This window comes from Microcaecilia unicolor, chromosome 5, assembly GCF_901765095.1.
Source record: "Microcaecilia unicolor chromosome 5, aMicUni1.1, whole genome shotgun sequence".
NCBI classification, from domain to species: Eukaryota; Metazoa; Chordata; class Amphibia; order Gymnophiona; family Siphonopidae; genus Microcaecilia; species Microcaecilia unicolor.
Window position 1 is genome coordinate 159,726,427 of NC_044035.1, and position 21,291 is coordinate 159,747,717.

The window sequence follows — 21,291 nt, forward strand, 5'->3', positions numbered from 1 at the left end:
GGCCTAGTGGTTAGGGTGGTGGACTTTGGTCCTGGGGAACTGAGGAACTGAGTTTGATTCCTACTTCAGGCACAGGCAGCTCCTTGTGACTCTGGGCAAGTCACTTAACCCTCCGTTGCCCCATGTAAACCGCATTGAGCCTGCCATGAGTGGGAAAGCGCGGGGTACAAATGTAACAAAAATAAAAAATCTACTATAATAAAACTCACCCTCAACGTTCTGAAGACAACATTCTGAAGTCACTCAGTCACTCCCTGAAGGGTTCATGGATTCATGGTGGTGAAGCCACAACACTGACCATGTCTCTCTGCCCCGCCCTCACATGACGGACCAATCAGAAAAAACACCCTCAACATTCTGAAACACAAAGGACCATCACAACACCGTTCCCAGGCAACACTAGGCAACGTAAGACGGACCAATCAGAGGAAACTACGTGACAATAAGGGAGGAGCATTCCCCAGCAGAATGGCTCATTATCTGTGCAGCACGGAGAGCACAGAACCACCGCTGGAACGAGAGAAGAATATTCCTGCTGTGGGTATGTGCAAAAATAGACCGGGGGGGGGGGGAGAAATTTTTAAATGCCTAATGCCAGTACTGAAGAGTGCCAGAGGGCCTATAGCACAGACTATATTTGGGATCGCTTGACATGGAGTCAGAGGAGCCGGAAAACAACGTGCCCGTCACCATCTGGGACGTGGGCGAACAGGACAAGCTGCGGCCCAGCTGAAAGGATTACCCGCAACCCAGCCAGCGGCAAACAGCGACCAAGGACAGCACAGCACATCCCCCAACCCCCAAGCAAAAAACAAAACAAAAAAAGACACACATCAACAACCTGCACACACACCGCACCCTCACACACACACACACACACAAAAAATAACTCTGTGATACATACACACACACACACACACACACACACAAAAAGCCACATGCTAGCGCCCGTTTCATTGGTTTCGGAAACGGGCCTTTTTTACTAGTAAATAAATAAAATGCCAGGCAGACTTCTACGGTCTATGCCCTAAAAATGGCAAGGATAAATCAAGAACAGGTATACATTGGATGTAACCCTTCACATCATACGTAATGAGTTTATATTGTTGGGCGGACTGGATGGACCATATAGGTCTTTATCTGCACCAATCTACTGTTATATGTTACTAAGTAAGGGCTCTTTTACCAAGCTGCGGCAAAAAGGGGCTTGCACTGGTGTCGGCACATGTTTTTGACGTGTGCCGAGGCCCCCTTTTACCGCAGCCAAGTAAAAGGTAGGTCTTTCTTTTCTGCGTGAAATGGCTGTTTGGCAAGTAAAGCACTGGACATTTTGGAGGGGGGGGGGAGCCCTTACGGCTACCCATTGAGGTGGTGGGTCCCACGCTAACGCAGCAGTAACCTTCACTGCCCGATTACCGCCGGGCACACACCACCGCTACAAAAATAAATATATTTTTGTAGCGCTGGGGATGGGAACTACCGCTGGTCTGCTGTAGTAGCCTGATAGTAGTTCCTTTTTAGTGAGCGGTAAGCCCACGTTGGGCTTACTGCTGGTTTGTAAAAGGGGCCTAAAAGCTGCGACATCCTTCAACTAAAATAACCCCCAAATCCCTTCAACCCTAAACCCACGCAGAGGGAGGGTGGAAGTTTAAATATTTTTTAAATTACAAAAAACCCGACGCTCTCTTCCTCTTCAGCCGCATTCAACACCATATTTCACGCTCCAAACAAATCTAAAGCTCTCCTTCCCACTCAAATCAGCCCTTCTTTCCCAGCAATCACATCCCTCAGCTTTGCACACTGCACCAAACAGTGCTCCCCAACCAAATTAATGGCACCCAAATAAATATTTAATTATGGAATGGCTCAGCCAAATTATAAAGCCCTTCCTCCAAATAGAGTTGGGCTCATTTCTAAGGAAATACTAACCAATACCAGAATCGGTGACAATGTGGGGTGGATTACAAGAGGAAAATTCAAAGGGAATTCCATCTAGAAATCAAATTTAGGGCCTACATACAGTGGTAGAAAGTTCCAAATTATATCTATGCGCACTACATGACTTCTACTCTATCCGGCAAGCTAATAATATCTTGCTGCTGAGATGGTTCAAAAAATATATACTTGACAGATTTATACTTAATTATACATTTACATGGATATTTAAGAAAAGAGTGCCCTAATTGGAGCACTGCCGGCCTAAGCAAAATGAGCTCTTCCTTCTTTTCTGCGTCTCCTTAGTTAAGTCGGCATAAATCCTGACTGTACAACCCACAAAGGGAACATCATGTTCCTTAGAGACTGGCTCCTTTGCCTTTTCTTTACCTGATGGCAAAGCAAGAGTCCCAAGCAAAGTTGCCAATGTCACACTTTTTTTCTTCAGAAGCTTCCAATAAACCTGGAATATTTAATACATTCATGTCTTGATTAATTTCTTCTTAAGGCTTAGCAGAGGTTTTTTTCCCCTAATGGTAAATAATATACTCAAGAAACCGAAGGCATTGCTTTCCACGAGTACTACTACTACTACTACTAACATTTGTATAGCGCTACCAGCCGCACGCAGCGCTGAACACTTGACATAGAGAGACAGTCCCTGCTCAAAGAGCTTACAATCTAAGTAAAACAGACAGACAAGACATTACGGGCAAGGGAATTACAGGGTAAAGAGGAACAGGGAAGGAGGAGGGCAAATGAGTAACGGTTAGGGGCCAAAGGCAGTAGTGAAAAGGTGAGCTTTCAACATAGATTTAAAGACAGGTAGAGATGGAGCTAGACATATGGATTCAGGAAGACAGTTCCAGGCATAAGGTGCCGCAAGATAAAAGGAACGAAGTCTGGAGTTAGCGGTGGAGGAGAAGGGGGACGACAAGAGATTTGTTCAGAGAGCGGAGGTGACGGGGGAGGAGTGTAGGGAGAAATGAGAGAGGAGAGGTAGTGAGGGGTCATAGAGTGGATGCATTTAAAGGTCAGTAAGAGGAGTTTGAATTGTATACGGAAGCGGATAGGGAGCCAGTGAAGTGACTTGAGGAGTGGGCTAGTGTGGGCATAGCAATTTTGGCGAAAAATAAGTCGAGCTGCAGAATTCTAGACAGATTGGAGAGGAGAAAGATGATTGAGTGGAAGACCAGTGAGAAGTAAAGTCTCAATTAAATACTGTTTAAACATGTCTCTTGGAGTAATATATAAAACCTTGGGAAAATTTAAAAGACGCAAGTTGGAAAATCTTGCCATATTTTCTAAATGTTCAACTTTCCTTCTAAAGTCACTGTTGTCCTTCATTAGAGCAAAGTTTAAAGTTTGTAAATTATTAATTTGCGTAACGTAATCTCCCAAGGTCAAATTAGCTTGTAGTAATTGTTGTTGACAAAGAGTAATCTTTGAAGTGTTACCTTGAAGGACCTCAGACATCCCAACCAGCTGCAAAGATACGGCTTTTCCCAACTGGGAAATTGCAGTCCACAAAATTTCTAAAGTGGAAGGGCTTCTGTAAAGTAATTACTGAAACCTTCAAAACTGAAACTGACTCAGTCTGTCTCTGTCTCGCAGCTTGGTCACTCTCTCACCGAATCCACCATGAGTCTTCCGACAGCTAAGATGTTCTGGTGGGGGGAGGCGGCTCATCCCCACTTCTACATCAGATATTCCCCTTCTAGTATGCATTGTCTCTTATGACACGTGCAGACTGAATCCTACGATCTCTGGTGGCGTCCCATGCATAGGCTGAGACGGAGGTGAGTGCATATCCGGGGTCAATAATAAAACCGAGCTGATGTCTAGGGAAGCCCCTCCTGGAGTTCATGCAGAACAGCAGGCTGACCCTCAGTAAATGGAGGCTTAGTACTCCCTTGCAACACAAACGCATCCATCAGACCTAAGGAGGAAGGCTGTGAGGGGTCTGAGGGGAAAACCCTCACTTTTCCCTTCTTAGTCATAGGGAATCAGCACGGGAGAGCAAACTACAAAGCTGCTGCCACCATCTTGACACCACCCCTCGCACAGCAGTGCCTCCCAAGAGAATCAGTTCTGTAAATTTTTGACAAGCTTTGTGGGGTCATGTGCTAGAGACCCAGTCAGGGCTGCCTAGGTTTGAATTGTAGCTAGAGATGTTTCTTTGGGATGGAAATTTAGAGGCCGGTGCTTCCACGGTGAGGCGCTGTGTATTTAGGGGCCCTTTTACCAAGCTGCGATAAAGAGTGGCCTGTGGTAGTTTCGACACATGAAATTGGCATGCGCTGGCTCATTTCTTTACCGTGGCTGGGAAAAAAGGCTTTTTTTTTTTTTTTTTAATGGGGCAGTAAATGGCCGTGCACTAAAATTAAAAGCGCACGGCTGTTTATTGCATGAGCCCTTACCGCTACCCATTGACCTAGCAGAAAGGGCTTGCGTGGTAATCTTGCAGCATGTGCCAATGTGGCCGCGCTACCACTAACCGCTGTGAACGCCTCCTGTGGTAGAAAATAGAAAAATATTTTCTACTGCGGGAAAGAGCGCACACCAACTTCAGAATTACTGCCGGACGCCCGCACTACACCAGCAGTAGTGTCAATTTGGCGTGCGCTAACCGCACGTTAGCACTACCGCTACTTAGTAAAAGGGCCCCTTAGTAACTTGTAAGAAGGAATATGTTGGCAACAGATTTGAGATTTTGGAGCTTTGTCATAGGTGAGTAGCAAAACTGTTGCTTATCTGTAAAAATTCAAGACCAGCAGTTTGCACCTTTCAAACAAGAAACAAATGTGTGGCAGAAGGATCTGCTCAGGCCTATCTTTTTGAGGCTGCTTTTAACTCTTAACCCCACCCCATTAACTTAGGGGTCCTTTTACTAAGGTGTGCTGAAAAATGGACTGCGCTAGTGTAGGTGCGTGCTTTGGCTGTGCGCAGATCCATTTTTCAGCGTGCCTGTAAAAAAGGCCCTTTTTAAATTTTTGCTGAAAATGGACATGCGGCAAAATAAAAATTGGTGCGTGTCCATTTTGGGTCTGAGACCTTATCGCCAGCCATTGACTTAGCGGTAAGGTCTCGTGTTAACCGTGCAGTAATCGCCTACGCACATCAAGTCAGAGTTACCGGACGCGTGTCAAAAATGAAATTACCACACGGAGCCAGGCAACTCCAAATTGATGTGCGTTGGGAGCCTATGCGGCTTAATAAAAGGGCCCCTTATTCAATACATATCTTATTTTAATCTTTCCTGTAATAAATTACATTCCCTAATCTCATATTTATCCTGTTTGTCTGTCTTAAATAGATTGTAAGCTGTGTGGAGCAGAGATCATTTCTTAGGTGTTTTTCTAGAGCATTGCATACATCTGATAGTGCTATAGAAATAAGTCGTAGTAGGGCTGATGGCCATTTAGCTAAAAATCAGTAACCAGCCCATTCTTACAGATGTCAATTGCTGGTGAATTTTGAGTTCACCAGTGAAGTCGCTTTTAGGGGTGGATATTCAGGTAGTATGTTTCTGCTGATAGACTGGCAGGAAGGTTTCAGAAGAGGAGATATTGGAAGTAGCAGTAATGGTGATGAATTATACTTGGTCACTTGAAGCTTACAGGGCACTATTTTACTCAGATCCATGCAGGGATAGGACTGGGGGAGAAAGGGAAGGGAGGAAGCCACAAAAGCAAACCTTCCCAGAGAACCGGTGACAAAACTTGGATTAGGCTAGAGGCACAGGACAATAAAACTTAATTTTCAAATGTTGCATAACATTGCAAAATACAGCTCTTTGTTTACTTTGTTGAGCTGGTAAATATGAGCATATGACACGAGATAGAATACAGTTTTTACGTTTTAAGGCAGTTTGTATGAGTGTTACGCAGGATTTGTCTGCACTTACTATCTCTTATTCTTCTGTACGTAGTCTATGTTCATTTAAATGATTACGGTTAGTATTTCCTAGACCTGCAATGGAAAAATATGAATCTGCTCAGCATAGTGCCTTCTTTTTTATGTATGATTGTTGTAGTTAAGATGGATTATGAATGTATGGATCTACTATATAGTGATTATGATTGTTTTGTTTGAACTTAGTGTTTTTATTGATCAAGGATGATTGATTCTTGTCTGTTTGGACTTTTCTGATCAATATTTGGAATTCTTTTCTCTTTTTGGTTTTAGTCTGTATGTCACTTTGGCCTGCTTGTTCAGATAAGGTAGAATAGTAAATGTTAAGAAATTGTAAGCTGTATATAATATTTAGCATACCTTTGAAGTAAATAAAATATTTTGCCCCAGTTATTAATCCTATGAGAGATCACTCCACAATGCTGTTTGATTAATTGTTCCCCGTAACTGTTCTTATTCAGCAAAGACGACCAGACAATGTAGTGATCATTATACAGTGTCACTTCCTAGAAGAATCCTGTGTTTACTAATCCATTTTCTCTGTGCAGGAATTGGATGTGATGCAAATATATAAACAGTAAGCTAATTGTCCCTGAGCAGTGGATTGTGGAATATTTGCAGGCAGATTAGAGCAGCGATCTGTAATAAAAACAGGAAGAGTGGGACAACTGTATTAAGCTGTAAATGATTTTAGAAGCATGTCTTGTGGACTGAATGGTGCACCATAATTTGAGCTGTAAAACTGTGTTAACTTTTTTTTTCTTTTGGCCTTGTGATTTTTATACTTCCAAGCTGAATTCAACGTACTAGGACCGGTATTAACAGCTACCATGCCTAAAACATCTAGCATGGTAAAAAAAAAAAAAAATCTGTGCTGGCTGCTTAATGCGTGGCATGACAGGACCATAGCATGGTTTGGCTTTGGTAGCTAGTGTGGAGGTCATTTGCCACGTGTTAGCTCCCATGGCTGCTGATGGCTACTGGCAGTCTAGTAGCACAGTCCCAGTCCAAATAATCAAGCCAGTAGGCTGAGATGGGGCATTCCCCTATTTTTCACCCTCCTCCCCTCTCCTTGAAAGGCCACAACTCGATTGGTAACCCCCCCAAAATAACCCCCCCACCCATACTCTAACCTCCCCAGGACATAACTGGCATCTCCCTGGTGGTCTACTGTTCTGAGACAGGAGCAATCACCATCTGCTCCCATTCCAGAACAAGCCTGGGTTCAAAATGGTGGTGATAACTCCTAGTGGTAGTCTTGCAGTACTGCTTCTAGGGAATCATCGTCCATGTGAGGAGCAATTCTCCTTGGCTGTTGTAGTAAAGGTGCAGTAAACGCAAGAACTTAACTGCTTAGTACAAAGACTCCTAACTTTGGTAAATACTGTATCATGTTTTGACAGAAGTGGGCACAGGACTTTAGTAATCTGAAATCATCTTGACACATCTAAGCCACATTTAGTAGAACTTGAAGTTGCCAGTAGAAACACAGATCCACTTTAGATGCCACCAAGGAATATTAACCAGACAAATCATATTTCTTAGAACTTATTCACAGGGTGGATTATTCGGTAGCTATCTCTGATTTTTCTGATGTGAAAAGCACAGTGTAGGGCATCGAACATGCTAATGGAGGGTACTAAGGGGCCCATTTACTAAGCCACGGTAAAAAGTGGCCTGCAGCAGTGTGGGCGTGTGTATTAGGCGCGCACTGGGCCAGTTTTTGCCACGTCTGCAAAAAAGAGATTTATTTTAATGTGATGGTGAAAGGGCATGCAGTAAGTGAAACCAGTGTGCTTCTAAAACTGGCATGAGCCATTAACGCCACCCATTCATATAGCGGTACGGGCTCATGCTCTGTACGCATGGTGACTGGTTGACGTGAGCCAACTGCCAATTACTGCCGGAAATGGCGTGTGTGGGAGGAAATAATTCATCCAAGCGTTATGGGCACGCGCCAAATCTGAAATTACTGCCAGGGGGGGTGCGCTGGCCCGGCGGTAGTCTCATTTGGGCTCACACTGCACGCGCATAGAGCCTACCGCAGCTTAGTAAAAGGGCCCCACAATATTTTACCCAATGGATTGGTACAAAAGAACCCCTGAGATCTGTGAACTAGGCACAAGAATTATTTTTCTTCAGTTTCCTTCCAGTTATTTTGAAAATTAAAAAAAAAGTATTTGTCTCATGTTAAGGTTTTTTTTTTTTTTTCCATTTTCAAACAAGTGTAGAGCAGCATGGGATGCCACTGTACTTAGGTAACATGCAGTTGCTGGGTTATGACATCTGATATAGGGGCCCTTTTCTAAAGGATAGTGTTTGCTAAGTGCCACATGGTCCATAGGTGTAAAATGGGTTGCCTAGTATTTAGCACACACTAAGGTCCATTAGCACTCGCTGAGCTTTAGTAAAAAGGGCCCCATAGTTTCCTGTTGACAAGAATGAGAAAAAAAATGTACCCTGCCATTATGGTTATGGATGCCTGTTTTTATTTACATCAGGTCACAGTGAATTTTAAGGTAAAAATTTAGAGATTGATATTTAAAGCAATTTAAACAACCAGGAGAGGCTCCTGGCCTTTTAAGTTGCTCGTCTGAGGCACTAACCTGTTAATATCTGCGGTTAACATCTAAGCCAAAACTGGCTAATTTGTGGGTGGTCTGGATACAGAGTCAGCACTTACGTGGTTAAATGTTGATATTCTGCACTTAGGGGCCCTTTTACTAAGGCACTCCTAAAAGTGGTCTGCGCTAGTGTAGGCACGTTTTTGGACACATGCAGGTCCATTTCCTCAGTGCGCCTGGAAAAATGGCATCTTTTTTGGTGCTGGAAAATGGACGTGTGGCAAAATTAAAACCAGCGCATGGGCCATATTCTGTAACTAGGCACATAAATTTCAGAACGCCCACAAAATACCCATAAACATGCCCCTTTTTGCCTGCACGTATTAGAAGTTAGATGCACTGCATTACAGAAAGCGCTTAGTGAGTTGTGTACGTAAAGTCTAATTTTTGCCAAGTAGTGCTCATTATTGCTTGTTAAGAGCTGTTATCAACGCTGATTGGCTTGTTAATCCAATTAAATTATGCACGTTGTTATAGAATACACTTGGATTTCAGCACGGATCTCTAGACGCGCTATATAGATTCCGGGGATTAGTCTTTTCGTGGGTTCATTGTAATTTCTTTCACTCCGGACTAATTATATTGTTCAGTATTTCTGGATGCTTGATGTTACTTGGACAAGGAAATAGCATGTATTTACACATATAGAGAAATGAAAGTTGGTGTGTAACTAGTAGTTGCAGTGCAGCAGAAGCAATAACAGAAGGGAAAATTGGGATGGGACCCTTTCGTAGTCACCAGCTCACCAAGGCCTGCATCATGCCCCTTGCACTGGTTACCTTGGCAACAGGAAGATCATGCCGTGTAAGCATTTACCTGTTAACAGGCTCCAGGGAGGAGGGGGGGGGGGGGGTGTTTTTCTGAAGAGGGGGTCCATAGCTTTCATTAGATTCTCAAAGCAGTCTATGACCCCAGAAACATTGAGAACCAATGCCTTAACATTTCATTTCAGCTTGGAAGACACAAAAGTCCAAGACCACTTGTAATATTAACTACTGGCATAGGAGGCAATACTCTAATGAGTGCTAGCATTTATATATTTGTAATCCTTGGTCCCATAAATGGTATTTTGGGGCCACGTAGTGGGGGGGGGGGGGTCCTTTTTCTGAAAATTGTGGGTCTTGGTGGATGGAAGAAAGCAGCTTCCCCACGGTCCTCCCTGCCTGACCTGAAAAACACATGTTCTTCTAGTCCAAAAAAAAAAAAAAATTCCAGTCAGTTGTACCTTTTTTATTTAAAAGAAAAATCACATTGATCAGTGTTTTTAAGATAATGTTACAGAAGAGAAAAATACATCCGGGGTAAAACTGGAACAAGGAGGATCAGTTTAAGAACCTTACCAATTCAAGTAAACATTGAACTCTTTTTATTTGTTTACTTTATTCACATGACTACTGTTGAATGTTTTTACATCTACCCTTGATCTTTAATGCCTGAAGTGAACTGTATATCTACTTCTTATAACTTATCCTATATTTTCTGTACTTAAATATAATAATACTCTGTATTTCTCATTCCGGAATGGCGATCGCCATTACGGCATAATGTAAGCCACATTGAGCCTGCAAATAGGTGGGAAAATGTGGGATACAAATGCAGCAAATAAATTAAATTAATGCCTTCTGTTCTTTCTTTTTTTTCCTACTATTATGTATTACATTACTATGCAATCCAAATCCTTCTATAACACCTAATGTCTACTCTCCTCACATTTCCACCATCCATGATTTATTGTAAGCCACATTGAGCCTGCAAAGAGGTGGGAAAATGTGGGATACAAATGCAATAAATGTAAATAAATAAACTATAACAGTCCTTTGTTTATTGATCTAATTCTATCCTCTCTCTGTCATAACCAGACAGGCTATATCCTGGGTCATTTGGTCAGCCACAGTACAGACTGGTTGCTCTTTCCACTCTCCTCCTTGCTTATTCCATTAGGTCACTTGGTGTGCACATGCTCTTTAATCTTTGTCTGAAAGATAGCCAAATGCTTCTCTGCAGTAGTCTCAGTAACATTACAGTACTTTTAAGTACAGTACTTGGCTGTCTGTGCACTGTAGACCTGTTTTCAGTGAATCCCATAAATTACACTTTTCCCTCAATTTTGTGCCTTGGTGATAAAGCACAGGAAAAATACAACATCTGAAAAAGAAATTCAAAATCTTCCCTCCAATGCAGAACACACATCTTCAAAAGTTAAAAGGCTTTTTTATTCTTGCCACTTTAAAACACAACCCGACGTGGCCATGTTTCGTCTCTTTAAAGGTTGCATCAGGGGTTAACTGTGTGGTGAAACATAAACATACATTTATTAAAAATTAATAACAACTAAACCATAAAATAAAATACTTTCTCATAATTAAATTAGCATACATACTAAAGACAAGATTATCAATTTTTAATAGACATACTAATAACTAATATACTTCAAAGTATTAGTACATATATAATTGATAATAATATTTAAAAGCACAAACTCTCAACACTTATGAATTCAAAGGCACAGAATAAAAAGCAAGGCACACAAATATGTTAATCAGCTCATAAACATCTGAACATTAAAATCCAAATGATATCTAAATAAAACTCAGTCAATTTTAAAAGGTAAAATGTAAAATGTCAAATTAATTATTAATGTCTAGAGAGAATCCACAAAAGTGGAGAACTCAATAGATCCCACGAGGCGTGAAGTGAAAAATAAAAAAGGTGGGAATATAAGCCAGGCTCTCCAAATAATGGAACCAAACTATCGTTAAAATAAGCAGAATTTTTTAATGTGTGATTGTTTTATTATCATTTGTTTGAAAATTATTAAATTCTGCTTATTTTAACGATAGTTTGGTTCCATTATTTGGATAGCCTGGCTTATATTCCCACCTTTTTTATTTTTCAAATTAATTATTAAAACATTAAAAGGGACTTATACCTATTAGGGACCCAAAGGGGACAAACTCCTAATAGTAGATTAGTCCAAACCACAAGCAGCAAAGAGAACAGCTCAGCCTAAGGGCTCTGTTTACTAAGGTGTGTTAACGTTTTTAACACGCCTACAATTAGGCGCCTGTATTGTAGGCACGCACACAGTTATGTGTATATGGTTAACGTGTTTAAAAATGTTAAGGTGCCTATAATGTGGCTTAGTAAACAAGGCCCTTAGGACGGTAAAGGACATCAATGTAAGAATCAAATAAGAGAGCCATGTCAAAAGACAAATGTGGAAGCACAAAGTACTCACAGCTAGCAGCAGGACTCGCACACAAAAAAAATGTCTCTTCCTTTCTGAATAGAATACAGAGTGCAGCTGTGCCAAGAGGCTGAATTTAACTTCTTGTTACAGGTCAGATTTCACTTACAAACTCCATCTAAAAGAAGGGTAAAAATACTCCAGAACCTAAAAACAGCTGGACAAACTTAAAAATGTAAAATAAGCTTAAAAACCAAAGAAATCATCAAAACTTGAGCATACTCAAAAAGTGCGTATTTAATTACATGATGTTATCTTTTTAAAAAGCCTTTAAAATGAGTCTCTAAGAAAAGGTTAAAATGCTCTAGAACAGTGGTTCCCAAACCTGATCCTGGAGGCATTCCAGCCAGTCAAGTTTTATTTATTTATTTATTTATTTGCTACTGCACTTTGTGTACAGCTGCTCCTGGTGCTTGGAAGAACACTTAGTGGCGTTGAGGCAGAGCTTGGGGTGAATTTTGGGTCTAGAGTCCTTGCCAATAATGAGCTCCTTTGATTCCTATGCAGGGCTTATTTTAGATTCCCACAGGGCAGAGGCTCCTTCATTATTGGTTCCTTCTTGGGTTTTCCTTTCAGGGATTGATTCAGGGGTGCAACCAACTTCTGTTTCTCCTGACTTGGGTTCTCAGGACCTTTTCCCCCTGAATTTGTTCTCCTCCATCAAGCCTTCTTGCTGAAGTATTTTCAGGCTTTAGGGGGTCCGAGTCAAGGGTCCAGTGCCCCTCTGATGGATTCTGCCAAAAGAAGTTTAAACTCCCTCTCTAACATGGCTTCCATTTTTCCTCCATCTCCGGTGCCTTCGGAGAGAGGGTTTTTTTGCTGCCTCCCTGCATTTGTTTACTATTTATTATTCACTAGTAAAAAAGCCCCGTTTCTGATGCAAATGAAACGGGGGCTAGCAAGGTTTTCTTCTGTGTGCATGTGGGAGTGTGTGTGTCCCTGCCCTCTGCCCTCTTTCCCTTCCCCTGTGCTGTCTGTCCTCTCTGTCCCCTCCCCCCTCAGAGTCGAGTCCTTCAGTGTTGTTTCCTGCTGTGCTGTGTTTGTGTTACAGAGATAGTGAGGGCTTCTGCCCTCTCTCCCCTCCCCACTCTGAGTCCTTCACTGTTAGAGAGAGCAATTTGATTTCGTGCTTTGCTGTGTTTTCCTTCACTGTTTGTGTTACAGAGAGAGCAAGGGCGGGGCAGACACTCATGGGAAAACCGGATATCTCTCCCCCTTCACACTTCCGGCTGGAGGCTTCATTTAGAACATTGGTGGTGCCTTTTATATATAGAGAAGATTAAGGTTTTCTAGACTGCCACTTCAAAAATTGCAGCAGCTTACAAAGATAAAATATAACTAAAACAAGAAAGGAGCGCCATAAAATTATAGGGTAGACCTAGACACATACACACAAGAACACCCCCCCCCCCCCCAAAATACAGAGAAAAATATTATAGTACAAGCTAATATAGAAATATTGTAACAGCATTCTTTGTTGCCTGAGGGTCTGGAGGAGGGGGAATTACCTCTGGATGAGGCTGATATTCTTATGGCTGTTAGGATGTTCCATAAACAAAGAATTGCCTGTCTTTATTAAAAAGGCCTTGGAGGTGTTGAATATTTATTCTCCACCCTCCCAGTGTACCTTGGCTTTGAATCCTATGATAGCTAGTACTAAAAAGCCTTCTAGCCCTATGCATGAGGCTTCTAAGGATTTTCCTTCTATCGAAACAGGTTTGCCCTCTGAGGCTGATTCTTTGTATGATTTGGTCTGGGCTTCCGCTAAACAAATGGCCTTGACAGTGATAGCCAGGCGTTTATTGTGGCTCCACCACTGGGATTTAAATGCCGCTTCCAAGCAGCGGCTCACTAAGCTACCATTAGGGGTAAACTTTTCTTTGGGAAGGATCTTGAAAAGCTGGTTAAGGATTTGGGAGACTTTTAAGTCCCAATAGCTGCCAGAGGATAAACCCAGGGGTTCCTTTCGGGCTAACCAGTTGCGTTTGTGCCTTAAGGATATCAAAAGTATAGGCCTGGACGCACCCCAGCCTATTGGAGACCCAGCAGAAGCCATCCTTTTGCTTGGACAAGTGCAACTCCGCTCAGGCTACCAGATCCTCTCCAGCCTCCCAGTTGTAATGACAGGTTTCCAGTTAACTTTTCCCACCCGCTGGTCAGGGGTCAGCTTTCAGACTTTTACGAAAAGTAGACCAAGATCACGTCTGACCAGTGGGTTCTGGACATTATTAGAGAAAGTTGCAGGTTAGAATTCTCCTCTCCAATCACAGATTTTTTTTTTTAATCCCCATGCAAGTCTTCACTAAAGTAACAGGCGGTACTTTCACTCTGTAAGCCTTGTAAGACCTTGGAACGGTGGTTCTTGTTCATGCTCATGAACAAAGCCTGGGCCATTTACTCAATCTACTTTGTGGTCCCCAAGAAATGGGACTTCTTCCAGTCGGTTCTCCACCTAAAGTGAGTCGTCAGATCTCTCCAAGTCAAATTTCCGTATGCAGAAGGTGTGCTCCGTTTTATTGGCAGTCCATCCATGGGAATTTCTCAACGTTAAATCTCAGAGGCCTACCTTCACATCCTTATTTGGCCTTTTCACAAATGTTTCCTTTAACTTGCTATCCTAGAAAGACACTTCCAATTTTGAGCCTTGTCCTTTTGCCTGTACCTTTTTCAAGGTCATGGTGGTTGTGGCAGCCTTCCTCAGTCGAAAGGGAATCAAAGTGCACCCTTACTTGGACGATTGACTGACCAGAGCATCCTCCTATCGGTAAAACGCTCGAGTAACCACCCAAGTTGTCTCCCTTTTGCAACCTCTAGGCTGGATCATCAGTTTTTGCCAAGAGTCAATTGACCCCATCTCAGAATCTGGAGTATTTTGGGGGGAGGGTTTTGACACCCTTCAAGGTTAGGTTTTTCTGCTGGACCTCCAGAGGGACAAACCTCAGGTTCAGATTCATCAGGTGCTCTGGATTCCCAGTCCTTGGGTATGGGATTATGTTCATATTCTAGGTGTGCCTTGGGCCAGGGTGCATACAAGGCTTCTTCAGTCCTTCCATCTATCACAGTGGTCTCCAGTGTCTCAAGATTACCAATGACGTCTCCCTTGGCTCCTGCAGGCAAAGCTTAGCATGCAATGACGACTTCAGTCCACATTTTTGCTACAGGGAGCTCTGTTGGCATCCCATCAGTGGATAGTAGTAGTAACAGATGTCAGCCTCTTAGGTTAGGGTGTTCACTGTCAACAAAATTACTCATAGAGCCTGTAGTCACAGGAGGAGGCGCAGTGGTCGATCAATCGGAATTCTGAGCCATCCAGAAAGCTGTGATGGCCTTTCAGGATGTTCTCAAGGGACATCCAGTTCGCATCCTGTTGGACAATGTGATGGTAGTTGCTTATATTAAACAGGCAAGGGGGAACTCACAGTGCGCAGTTAGCAATAGAACCCACCTCCTGATTCAGTGGTTAGAACAAAACATTTCCATCATTCTTCACGACTCACATTTCCAGAGAACTAAACATGTAGATGGACTTTCTGAGCAGAAACTCTATCGGTCAGGGGGATGGGAGCTGTCACCAAACGTGTTGCAACCCCTAGCAGAAAGATGGGAGACTCCAGCCATAGAGCTGATGGCATCGCGTTGCAATGCAAAGGTTCCTCAGTTCTTCAGCAGAAGAGAATTTGGTTGCAAGAAGATCTATGAGCTTTACAGCAGTGGCCAGAATTGGACTTGCTTTACATCTTTCCCCCATGACCAGTGATAGGCAGAGTTCTTCACAAAATCCTTCTTTACCTAGGGAGGTGATATTGATAGCTCCAGATTGCCTGCGCAGTCCGTGCATGTGGACCTGATTTAGCTCCTTTCCCTTCTCCCAGATCTCTTCTCTCACTTTGGTCTTATGGCTTGGCTCTTGAAAGATCAAAGCTGAGGAATAAAGATTATTCATAGGACATGATTAAGACTTTGCTGTAGATCCGGAAGTGATCCACATCTTCAGCTTATGTTCAAGACTGGAGAGTGTTTGAGGCTTGGTGTTGGATCGGGCTATTTTCCATGTTCAGTCTACCTTGCTTCACGTTTTGGTCTTTTTGCAAGAGTTTCAAAAAGGGTCTGGTATACAACTCTTTACGGATCCAAGTGGCTGTCTTGGCTGGCTATCGAGAGCATTTGGCCACTCATCCAGTCGGTTTTCTTAAAGGGGTCATCCATCTTAAATCCCCTGTGCAAGCTTTGTGCCCTCTGGAATCTTAACCTGGTCTTCAGGGCTCTTCAGAATCTGCCCTTTAAGCCTTTGAAGAAGGCAACTATGAAAGATCACACGTTGAAGACTGTGTTTTTGGTAGCAGTCTCATCAACTAGGCACATCTCAGAGCTCCAAGCCTTATCCTGCAGAAACTTCTTTCTTTCCTTCTCAGAAGCTGAGGTGACTATTAGAACTGTGCCCTCTCTTACCGAAGGTTGTCACTCCCTTTCATATTAATCAGCCTTTGTGCCTTCCCTCATTCAAGAAGGAGGACTATGCAGCGGATTTGCCTCATTACACCTTCTAGACGTTCACCAGGTTCTGAGGCAGTACCTGGAGGTTACTAATGAATTTCACCGTTCGGACCATATTTTTGTGCTGTTTGGGGCCCAAAGAAAGGAGAAGTGGCCTCTAAAGCGACCATTGCGTGTTGGATCACAGAATCTGTTTCAGCTGCCAATATTCTTGCAGGTAAACAACCTATGACTGCCCTACAAGTTCGCTCAACCAGGCCTCTTTCTACTTCCTGGGCAGAGTCTCGTGCCTTTTTGCTGGATGAAATTTGTAGGTCTGCCATGTGGTCCTCTCTGCGTACTTTTTCCATGCATTATCACTGTGATATATTGCTGCCAGATCAAAAGCATCTTTTGGATCATCAGTGCTTTCTGCTGGTGCTTGTCACCCACCGTATTTGCTTTTCTACATTCCACTTGCCTCTGGATTCATCTGCCCGATAAGGAAGGAAAAATTATGTCTTACCTGATAAATTTTCTTTCCTTGAGTCATAGATGAATCTAGAGGCCCTCCTTCAGTGAATTTTTCATTCTGTGTTCTAAGATTGTTCTGTTTAGGATTATTGCTATAAGTATATATTGATTTGGGTTCTTCTTGGGTCATGTTCTCTTGCTGTGAGGAGGGAGAAGGTTCCTGTTGGCATGTTCTATCCTTTATCTTTGTCATCTGAAACACTGACCAAGGCTGCTTGCCATCCTATATCAGAGCTCAGTACATGTCCTCTATCTTCAGCTCCTGGTAGATGGTCATGATTCACTTGTCTCTGGATTAATTTGTTATGATTCAAAGAGACAAAATGATCAGGTAAGAAATTTTCCTTCAGACTATTAGCCCATATGTCTTCCATACAAGAGAAGGAAATCCCAGTATGAAGGTCCTCTTACCAGACAGCACTCGGGTTCTCGTGTACAGCCTCATTTTGGGGAACTGGCAGTGTGGAAAATAGGTAATCCTTACTTTGCTCCATAACAAAATGTTTCAGTAAAAGTCTCTATTTTTCTTATAGTAACTCCTTTCGTGAAAGAGTTCACAAGTTGTCTATACATAAACCACACAGTTCAGGAAATTTGATATAAATTTGCTAATATTTGAAACAATATTTAAGGAACTACCTTGAGTCATATTTAATAGTAATGAGGAGGTTCCCTGTAGGGTTTGCAATTTAGATGTAACGTTTGGCTTGTTTTCCTTGTGCAAGTAGGCTGTTTTGTAACACTGTTATGTGCACCATTCATATATGGGAGTATGTGATGAGTTTGTCATATGATTAAGCATGATGACCCCCAAGGCATTCAGTTTCAGGTAGAGTTTTTTGCAGTAACATCTCTGATATTCAAAAGTATTTAATCTGGGTTTTTTTTTTGTATGTGTGTGTGTTATTTATGATTTTATGATATTTTGTATTTTTATGGAAGTGGCTTTATTATTAAATTGTTTTGTTTCTATTATATGTGTTGGCTGCAAGTCACTTGTTACATTTGGGGGGGGGGGGGGGCAGCAACCTCATAAATTTAAATAAATAAGCATTCACACAGTGGCTTCCACTAGCATCTATCGTATAGTTATTTCATGTTTCCTGTTTTGTTTTGTTTTGTTTTTTGTCCCAACATCTGACGCTCGGTCCAGGAACCCGAATCATCTATGACCGCAAGTTCCTGCTGGATCGCCGCAATTCCCCACTAGCCCAGACCCCACCTCATCGCCTGCCTGATATTCCAGGAGTCACAAGTCCTGGCGTGGCCACTGATGAGCCCAAGGTGGAAAGAAACAACTTAAATAATCATGAGCGGAAGCCAGCAGCAGGTAAGCAGATGTGGGCAGAACAGAAAGATGAATTTTGTGACAAAGTGTTTGTGGGGGGGGGGGGGGGGGGGAGGTTGTTAATGCTTGGGCTTGAGATGCTGAGAGGCAGTACAGACAGATGAGATGGTGAGGCTTCCACCACTGTGATCTGATCTGAAGCTAAATAGTTTTCTTGTTCAAGAAGAGCAAGGAGGAGATCGGCATATAGGATTTGAGCAGTACAGTATCAATGTTATTCTTTGGTAAAAGGCGGTATATAAAATTAATAAATCAAATCAAACGGTAATTCTTGCCTCCCTCATGAAAGGTGGCAAGGCTCAATCTTAGTAATAAACTTTTTCCCACTCTAATCAAGATTTTGTCAATTTCCCCTCCACATTTTTTTTAAATATTACTGTGAAGCCCATCTAATCCTGGCACTTTATTGGGTGAACTGTTCAGATCTGTGAAAGGCTCTCATGCTTTAGTGGAGCCTTTTATCCTCACTGTCAGCCACATTGAAATTAATTAAAAAAAAAAAAAGCATATAACCCGCTGCTGCTCCTTGTGATCTTGGGCAAATGACTTAAATCTATATTGTCTTAGGTACAAACTTATTATAAGCCCCTCACCTTAAACTATTACAGTAAAAGGTGTGAGCTGAATCCAAATAAATATCCCACACCATCTACTATTCTAGGTGGGATACAACCAAAATACAAATGTTGTTAAAAACACAAATTTAAAATACAAATTAGAAGACAAAAGGGAACAAGACAAACATTATAGGAGCCATACTTAGGGCTCAGAACCTTACAAGAGCTGAAATAAAAAGCCAGCACAATTCATTCTCAAGGCAATAATATATCCTCAGTATGAAAGGAACAGAACATAATACTTACTGGTCAGCAGAAATACTTTAAGGACCCTATAAGGTAGCAATTTAATGTGTGTTTCAGAGGCTCATCTCGCTGAGTGACAAACATTCCCCCAGACATATTGAAGATGCATGTGCAAATTAATTGGCTTAAGAACCAATTAATTGTAATAAATTGATGACAATTACTGCAGTTAATTGGCATTATTGAATAACTGTGTTTGCATCTTTCCAGGCACTCCCCTAACGTGCAACTCAAAAAGAGGGGGTGTTCCAAAAATTGCAGTCTAAGTTATAAAATAGTACCATTCCCATTCTCAAATACCAAGAGTTGGGCACCAGCATTCGTACCAGGTTTCAGCTGGCATAAATAACGGCACCCAAATTTAGGTATGTGAATGGGCTCTATGGACATCTCTAGCATTTAGCGCATGCATATTTTTATCATGCGCTAAAAACACTAGCACACCTTTGTAAAAGGACCCCTAAATGCTCTCCCTCCCCCCACCCCCGGCGCCATTTACTGAATCTGGTCTATTGTGTGTAGGCCGTAGACCCAGGCATTTGATATTTCTCCTCCTTAGCTATGGGGACTGGAGACACTGTTGAAAATCTCTAGAGGTGGTCAGATACTGAGAGTTGTGCTGCTGATTTAATACAGTGGTTTGCATGTGGCACCTGTCATGCAGCTTTGAAGGGTATGAAAGGAGAAGACTGTGGCTGTAGGTTCTGTGTATCTCAGCCTCTGACTGTGCCTTCTGTAAGGTGATCCTGCTAGAGACTGAGATTGAGATGGAGGTATGGTAAGTTAACAATAAACCAACAAGCAGACCAGCAGTTCTGAAGCGCCATATCATTTATTAAAACAGTCACCTGCCATGACCACGTTTCGACCACAGGCTACATCAGGGGTAAATACTTGTACATAAATAATTATATAAATTAAAATCATATAAATCATAAATAGTTCAGATAAAAACAGTGCAAATTAATATGAATAAAATCAATTACTAATAAAACACAAAGTTGCAAAAGGTGTCCTAATATGTGACTGTTCAAAGTGTCTGCCACATGCATTCAAAAGATAAATAAAATCCAATCAATATAAATATGAATAAAAACCGGTATGAATAAAAGCATCCACCAATAAGACAGTGAAATGTGGAATATTGACATATATAGTGTTCAGTAATGGTGACAGTGTTCTCATGAATCATTTGCAAAAAAGACTTGCCACATGCAGAATCACAGAAATGAGTGAACACAAAATTCAGGGTCAGCAGACGAATGCAAAATTATTCATGCACAACAGTGAGTATTTGATGTTTAACAAACTTAGGGGGTTGTGTACGATGGTGTGCTAGCGTTTTTAGCTTACACTAAAAATCAGCTGGTTCTAGACCCCCTTGGAAACCAGAAGGGTCACATACCTATAGGTGAATAAAACAAAACCTTCCCCAAATAGTCAAATACAATCCAAATAGCCTGGAGGAAGTAAAAAAAAAAAAAAGGGTAAAACTCTTTTTATAATAAAACCATTATATAGGTTCATTTAAGAACCAAACTTTTTAAAAAAGGGAATAAAAAATATATTTACTTAAATCAGCATTTCACAGCTCGAGACAGCTTTCCTACCACTCTACTGCAAAACACTGAAACTGCTATCTTGTTTTTACAGCTAGCTTTATGTGCTCCTTCAAAGGTCAGAGGTCAGACTGCACACACATTTCTTCAAAAATATTTGACCCTGTTCAGTATTAACATTTTTCCTTATGACATAAAACTAAAAATAAATTGTTCTAAGGTGTTCCTCTTTACCCAAATCATCAAAAACAGCTTAAAAATTGATCAAACAAAAATACTTGTTGCTTAAAAAGGAGGGTGGGAATAGATTAGATAGAGCTAGTTGTGCCCACCTGGAATCACTAATTTTTAACTTGCTCATTTCTGTGATTCTTCATATGGCAAATCTAATGAATCTTTTGCAAAAAGAACACTTTTCCTCTGCATGTCATGTCTCACTGGTGGATGCTTTTATTCATATTATTTTATAGTCATATTTATACTGATTTGGTTTTATTTATCTGTTGAATGCATGTGGCAGACACTTTGAACGTTAACATGTTAAGATTGTAATGCAGGTTTTTTTCATTTTAGATTTGTGTTTTATTAGTAATTGATTTTATTCTTATTAATTTGCATTGTTTTTATCTGAGCTATTTATGATTTATATGATTTTAAATTATGTAATTATTTATGTACTAGTTTTTGCCCCTGACGTAGCCTGTGAGTAAAACGTGGCCACATCCAGTGACTGTTTTAATAAACAATATGGCGTTATAGAACTGCTGGTCTGCTTCTTGGTTTATTGCTATGC

General features: G+C 41.6%; 1 protein-coding gene across 1 annotated transcript in view; it reads left to right on the top strand.

Moving 5' to 3' along the window:
* EIF4EBP2 (eukaryotic translation initiation factor 4E binding protein 2) overlaps positions 1-21,291 on the top strand; it is a 39,980-nt gene that overhangs the window by 5,645 nt on the left and 13,044 nt on the right. Inside the window, exon 2 of the mRNA XM_030203506.1 lies at positions 17,882-18,058. Coding sequence (XP_030059366.1) covers positions 17,882-18,058 — 177 coding nt within the window. The remainder of the gene's footprint in view (positions 1-17,881; positions 18,059-21,291) is intronic.